The following is a 7,365-nucleotide window of genomic DNA, read 5'->3' as shown; positions in this document are numbered from 1 at the left end:
AGGATGCAAGAGGAACAAGCAGCATCTCTTCCTCTTCACTGACTTATTACTTGTGACTAATGCCAAGTACGTATGGACTGCTCCCTGTCATGCTTAGCACAAATGCTTCACACTAGCAAATGACATTTAGATATCTGCATTTAATCCACAGGTGCTTTGTCAATTTTGTATTCCAAAGTTCAGATACTTTGTTTATTTCTCCCATGTTCATGAAGCTCCTGTGTTGTGTAATGGTTGGGAATACTTTCAACAATGAACACACCACCTGGCATGCTGTTGATCCTCTAGTCACAGCACATAGATTTTTGAGGCAGAAACTAGAGTTAGGGTCCAGGCTACACTATATATGAAGACCAGGTCTCAAACACTCATAACACAACATAATCAAGAAAGTGATAGATAGATAATCTTGTATGAGGAGTTCAAAATTATGAAACAAGAGAGAATAGTATGGTAGAGTATCTAGTTCTTGACACGACACATCTAAGATAACTAAGAGAGATGGTGTTTGTTGCCCTTTTTAGGTATCAGAAATGCTTCAAGATTAAAACTGTGGTCCCACTACGTGCCCTGTGGATGGCTGACTGTGGGGTCAATTTGGACAAGGGTGGTGATCACTCCAGAAAGTCCCTTCTTTTGGGCTGGCCCCTTGAGAACTTCAAGGCCACCTTTGGGTAAGACTGACCACTGCACCCTGAAAGCAGCAGGGAAATAGCAAAAGAGTTATCCTTCATTAATCACTTAGCTATGTCAGATATCATTCCTAATGACTTTCAGTAACCTTCAGCATTGTTCCTAGTAATGTCAAATGAGTTCTCTAGGTTCTAATAAAATGTAGTAGAATTCAGGAAATTCTCTAAGGAAGTAAAACTGTCAAACCCTTTTCATTTTCCCTGTTTATTCCTTGGAAATGCATACTGTTGATTCCATGTAAATGTCATGTTTCTTCTGGGTGCCTTGATCTGAATGATTATTTTGTAAAGTATTGGAAAAGCACATCCAGCTCTGTCAGTTTTATCCAAGGAGAAATGGAAGGTAGCCCTAGTGTGAGATTGAAGTATGGTCAGGAGGCTTGCATCACACAGTGGCAGGGATTCCATTCAATCCATTTTTCTTCTACAGCAGTCTGCCTCACATTACAGTAAGATCACCCTTATAAGGCCAAGAATCCATCAAACCCCAATTATGAGTAGGATCAGTTCTGGATTTGCTTGGACATCAATGAATTGATAGTACTTTTACCTTTAATGACTGTAAAGACATTGTATATGAGATGTAATTTAATATTGTCTCTGCTTTTATTTTGCAGTTCTTGTGAACAAAAAGAAAAATGGATCAGTTTTCTGCAAAGGTATTAAGCAAGTGCTTTTATTTAATTTTTAGTTTGTTAGGGAATGGGTACCTGAAAACCAATATCTTCAATACATTCTGCCCCATTTTCTATGGAAATTTTTTGCCATGGCTGCAGTTCTAAATCATAAACAGTCTTTATTTTTAAAGACATTCAGGACATCCACCCGAAATCTCCCTTCATTGTATTGATGAACTTGAGCTAAAATTTTCTGAAAATATATACAGGTTATCAGGCACCAGTGTCTCAATCCTATAATCCAGCTACTCAGCATGCTGAGATATAAGGACTGCAGGTTGAAGCCATTCTGCGTAAGATAGTCAAGAGACACTTATCTCCACTTAACTGTCAAAAGAGCCAGAAGTGGTGCTGTGGCTACAGTGTTAGTGTCACGGCCTGCAGCAGAGAAACGGTACACAGACATTGAGTGCAAGGGCCACGTTTGACCCCATCTATATTCCCGAGTTCCATTGAGCTAGCTCAGAGCCACTGTTGCTTTTAGTTGTCCAGGCAGGCTTCGGCCCTCCCATCTAGATGGTGAAGTTTGAAACACTGAATATGATGCCTTCCCAAAGGTCACCTTCCAGAATAATGTTTTCTTTCAAATCCTATTTCCCAACAATGCTATTGTGTTGATTAAAATCTATAATGGCTCCATAAGTGTTTATAAATGATGAAATACAGATTGAAAAATATCAACAATAAAGATGGATTTGAAAAAAAAGTTACCAGCTAATAATTGTGCTACTCTGGGTTGAATGAATCAGGTATATCAACCTTGCAAAGGAGGAAGAAGATGAGGATAGCATTCCTCTTCAGATCTTCACCCATGAAGTTAAGAACAATCACTTTGTAAGTGTTATGTAGGATAAAGTGGAAATTTATAGTTACATGCTTACGCTAGAAAGGTGGGAGATTTTTATAAATTATCAATGGTAAGGAAACTTTTAAGAACAATGAGAGGAAGAAAATTAAGAATTTAAGAAAGGTCAAAATTGAGAGATGAGCTTGATTTACTTATATCTACAAATATAAAGATTAGAGCAATGAGTCTAGGTCAGTACTCTATGTTCTGAACAATTATCTTCCACTTGGAACAATTTAGTTTTCTGTTCATTGTATCATAGCTTCCTGTATATGAAGTAGAGCTGTGGGCTCAAAGTGCTAGAGCACTAGCCACGTGCAAAAAGATGTCAGAGAAGGACTCCAGGGCATGAATTCAGGCCCCATATCCAACATTCACAACAACAAAAGCAAAAGAAAAAACACAAAAGGAATGTCCTTTAAAAAAATTGCTTTATCATGTGGACATGTATGACTTTCATTAATTAAATACATGTTTACCTTATAGTAAGAATCTTTATTCACTTTCTTTAGCTAACATGTATAAATTTTGAAGGAAATTTTCACATTTAATATACATAAATTATCACAGTTTTATTGTAAACAAGGTCAATTTTATCAGTAAGTGGGGATAGTCTTCCTGGAATAAGAGTACTTCTTATGTTATTTTTTATTTATATTTGGAGTGGTTATCATGAATTCCATTTGTTTTTGTGGAATTCCTAAACGATGGAACAATGCCAAATATTATATAGAAGGTCAGATTCTGTTACCTCAATTTTCTTATGTAGAAACATTTAACCTAAGTTTTAAGATATTTTTTTCCTCTATAAGTTGTTCTAAGACATTGTCAGCCTACATGACTACTTCTGAAGAGTAATGGTATTCTTTATATCTATACTCTCTCTTCTTTACTAAATTTCAGTATTGTGTGTTTATTTACATAGGCACATGTTCATCATATAAGTACACGTGTCCATATACATACACAAGTTAGTATTGATAGGGGAAAGCAGAAGGACACAACATTACTAAGTGGATGCTAGTAAATGTCTTGAAAATGATTGATCTGTTTCAAGTTCCATAGTCATCATTGGAGGGAGAGAAGGCTGCATGGTTCTCAGTGGATAACACAGACTTGTCTGTACCTGACTCACTCCAATAGCAAAAATGCTTAGAGAACAATCTGTTAGCTCAGCACTACATGATAAAAGTGGGCTTTACTGAGGTCTAAGTTTCCTGAAGTAAAGATTGCAGGTGCATGTCATTTCTCCTGAAGAGCTGAGTATCTGCCTATTGATTGATAATCAGCTTGTGGGAAGTCTCCATATTCATGCTTGTGGGTCCAGGGCAGCTCTGTGGTACCATGTCCTACCTAACAAGGTTCCTATTTGACCTTGTCTCTTGAAAGACATTTCACTGAATTTTAGGCCTTCACAATTTTCCCCTCTCAATATATTAATGGTTTTCCAGTACCTTTTGTTCTCCATATGCTCTGGTGTCTCTTCAGCTGTCATTCAGATTTGACCTATGTGCAGTTTGTTTCCATGTGTCTGAGTTGTTTTCTCCTGGCTTCATGTTATACAAATAAATAAAGAAACAGTTCCACTCAAGGCTTTGTGCACTATACAGTTGTCGCCTTTAAATACCTGAAATCACATTTTGCTTGACTCATCAGGAAACTAATTGGTGATAATTATACAATGATACTGTTTGTTTTCTTAATATGTACCTTTTTTCACATATGTTTTATAGCCAATAACTGTCTTAGCAAAAAACTCAGATACAGTGAAGGATGTTATCAGAAATTCACTCTCCAACATTGGAATAAAAGTAAGTGATCTGTAAGCTCTTTTAAAATTAATAACCTATTTCTTAATGGAGATGAATAGAGATACATTTATGCTCATGTGTGTACTACTGTGCTAATAACATCGGTCTTCTCCTGGCCTCAAGATTGAGAACCTGCAGGGAGCTGGACTTGAGATGAATCTATACTTGGGTTCTTAAAATCTCATTCTTAATCTCATGCCAAGTGCAATTGAACACACAAGGAAGTTGATATATAATTTGGACCTGCTAACTTCATATATTTCTGTTATATATAAAAGTCTATCTATGATGAGCTAGTGTAATACTCTGAGTAAGAAAGTTTCAGGATAGGCAGGTGTGGCTGATGTCTGTAGTCCTAGCTACTCAGGAAGCCAGCCCATCACTAACCCCCTAAAAGACAAAAGCAGAGCTTTCCTTGTTAGACACACAGCTGTGTAAGGCACTGTGTCCTTCTTGGGTCCACTGTGAGTGGCTTTGTATGACACTCAGTCCTTCTCTCCCCCAGGGCTCCGAGAATGACTACCAGTTGTGGCTCCATTCTGAAAATGAAGAAGTTCCCTTTGTCTTCATTGGTAAGTATCAAAGAAAGTTTCAAATGGGAGGGAATGGCGTCAAAGTTGGATTTCTAATTCTCCAATACTGATTCTTTAAGAGTTAAGCTTAATATTACTAAGGGTAACTATTGCCTATACAATTAGATTGTACGTTTTTCAATAAATGCTGAGCAGACACCACTTGATTTGTGTGTGTGTGTGTCTCTGTGTGTGTGTGTGTGTGTGTGTGTGTGTGTGTGTGTGTGTGTGTAGGTTCATTTCTTCATGTGGCAAATCTTGGTTTGAGGAGAAAACTAGGTAGTTGGCTTTATTCACTTGAAGTATAGCATTTTTGGATGATATTGGCCAAGACGTCTTCTATTCCTGAGTAGTAACTGCTTTGTACCACTACATAAAGATAAGAAACATGAGCTTTCTTGATTAAAATAAGGGGTTTTGTTTTCATGAAGTAGAAAGCAGATTGGAAATTCATTGTCAAAATCTGGGCTCCTATTCCAATGAAAGTCCTTGCTGCGTTTTCTCACCATAGGGCATGAAAATCCCTATGTGATTAAAATGAGTCAGTATGGAGAGACTGCATACCAGCCACGAGGACCAAGGCCACATGAGACTCACACTGCTCAGAGTCCTATCCTGGAGCAGTGCTATCTAGCCACAGGAGGCCGGTTCATTCTGAAGTCAAGGCAGCCAGCCCAGGGCCAGCAACTTAACGGTGAGTCCTCTCACTTCTATATGGTTACATAGTTCTCTATCTTCTGTACAATTCAGGACCTCTATGGTCTCTTAAAGCATTTGACATGCATAAAAAACACATTTAAGTAAATGGAAGCAGGGTACATATGGCTCAAGCTGTAATTCCAGCTACTGAGGAGGCTGCGATCAGATTTTCTCAGAGTAAAGTCATTGTGCAAAGGAAAGTCCTGAGAGTCTTATTTCCAAATGTCCATGAAAAAGCTGGAATAGAACTCTGGTTCTGATGTAAAGGGCTCCTTTGAAAGAGAAAGCTCATGTCAGGGACAAGGCTCCAGAGATCACTAGGTAGCCTGTGGGAGGACATAAAGAGAAGAAAAGATGTCAACATCCTCCAAAGTTTCTGGAGAATATTCAATGTATACAGCAAGCTTGAATTAGAGTTTTTTCCTTAGGTGAAAACTAGAATGTGACTAGAGTCACCCAAAAGGAAAACATTTGCATTTTTTTGGTCAGTTGTGGGGCTTGAACTCTGGGACTGGGCTCTATACTTCAGGTCTTCAACTCAAGACGAACACTCTAGCACTTGCCCAAGAGTGCCACTTCCAGTTTTCTGGTGATTTTTTGAAGAAAAGAGCCTCACCAACTTTCCTGCCGGAGTTGGCAGATTGCAACCTCTTGAGTAGCTAAACAGAGAACAGTGGAAGACAACCACAGTTTCCCTCATTGGCAATAATTAGTATATGTCTAGGGTAATTTTATCAGATGAGCAGAACCAAAAACTCTGTAATATGACTATATAAGATGATGTTAAGGGAAATGAACACCAAGATGTGAACAGAAGTGGTCTTTCTTTGTTGTTGCTTTTGCCATGTACAATGAGATTTGTGTTTCCTTTGTATGTTCGTCCCTCTATGGTACATCCCTTGGGGTCACTGCGGATGAATTTGACACTGTGCACCTTCTATAAATTTATCTACTTTGGGGAGGGTATGGAAATAACAAGGACACAGGTTGACCCACTGCAAGAATGCTACTGAAAAGATACTTGGAAATAAAATTTATAATGTTTTGGAGAGAGGAATGGAGCAGGAGAGGGAGAGAAGAAACAGTTGGAGAGCAACAAAGGAAGATTTAACAATTCTTGCCAAGAAATGGACCTTGCTCATGTAACTAACACCTTTGTACATTATCTTTATTCTATATGTATATGAACATGTATACACATATATGAAGAGCATGACAAAAAAAGAAATGTACTCATTGTCTTACTCATGTAATTGTAAACCCTCTTTACGATATCTTCACAACTATATTAAAGTAAAAAAAAACCCACAAACAAAGGTCCAGAAAACTCGTAGTCTTTCACCTGGCAGGCACGCTGTGTGATAAGGGGAGATAACCTGATACAGGAAGTGATCAATGGGACACATGCAGAAATTCAAATAGGAGGAGAATGGCTCTCAATGTGAATGGTTATAAAACTCCACTGGAATGGTAGCTTTCCCTTTCAAAAGAGAAAGATACACCGGACAGCCCTACTTCAACTCAGGAACTTTGTAGGTGCAAGAGAGCTGGCCACAATAATCAGAAAGATAAACTGAGTGTGCTCAGGCCCCTAGCCATAACCCACAGTTTACTGATTTGGGCAAAGACTCAATAGTAAAGGGAATTAAGCCATTAGAGAATGTGGATAATTTGACACAGAAGCTTAGGTTCTAGGAAATTAAAGTGATCCCTTGAAAACTTTTGCTTCTTTAGAGTCAGAGCAGAAGAAAGAAGGAAGGGGAAGATCTTTCATCAACTGGCTTTTTGGGCGGGGGTCCAGCACAGCCAAGGAGAACAGACCCCAGAAATCTTCACGTGTAAAGTCAAGACTGCTCTTTGGGACTTCCCTGGAGGCTGCTTGTAAGGATGGTAATCTACCCTCCCCTCTTCTGGTAGGTCCCAGTTTGGTATCTGCTGCCCTCCTGAGGAGAGGAACCTCCTGAGTGTGCAGGGGAGGGAGAGGAGTGTTCTCATGGAGCCCCAGGTCCAATTCAGCAAAGCATCAGACAATGGGTGGGGGTGCTTTGTTACTATTGCTACAAGATA

At 38.8% G+C, this 7,365-nt stretch overlaps 1 protein-coding gene across 1 annotated transcript; it reads left to right on the top strand.

Annotated features, from left to right (window-relative positions):
- Positions 1 to 1,028: 1,028 nt before the first annotated feature.
- LOC138826741 (rho GTPase-activating protein 20-like) lies at positions 1,029 to 6,834 on the top strand. The gene is made up of 6 exons (XM_070021982.1): positions 1,029 to 1,057; positions 2,119 to 2,203; positions 3,950 to 4,027; positions 4,533 to 4,599; positions 5,111 to 5,293; positions 6,773 to 6,834. Exons 1-6 carry the CDS (start codon positions 1,029 to 1,031, stop codon positions 6,832 to 6,834), a joined length of 504 nt encoding a protein of 167 aa, XP_069878083.1.
- The last annotated feature ends 531 nt before the right edge of the window (positions 6,835 to 7,365 follow it).

Source organism: Dipodomys merriami, unplaced genomic scaffold, assembly GCF_024711535.1.
Source record: "Dipodomys merriami isolate MVZ:Mamm:240054 unplaced genomic scaffold, mDipMer1.0.p SCAF_15, whole genome shotgun sequence".
NCBI lineage: Eukaryota > Metazoa > Chordata > Mammalia > Rodentia > Heteromyidae > Dipodomys > Dipodomys merriami.
This window is presented reverse-complemented; position numbering and strand designations above follow the sequence as displayed.

Excerpts from the sequence above, each read along its gene's own strand:
- LOC138826741 (XM_070021982.1), top strand. The coding sequence starts at position 1,029 with ATGGAAGGTAGCCCTAGTGTGAGATTGAA. Across the intron at positions 2,204-3,949 it reads AAGTTAAGAACAATCACTTT|CCAATAACTGTCTTAGCAAA; the intron begins GTAAGTGTTATG and ends TATGTTTTATAG. Across the intron at positions 5,294-6,772 it reads CCAGGGCCAGCAACTTAACG|CTTTCCCTTTCAAAAGAGAA; the intron begins GTGAGTCCTCTC and ends CTGGAATGGTAG.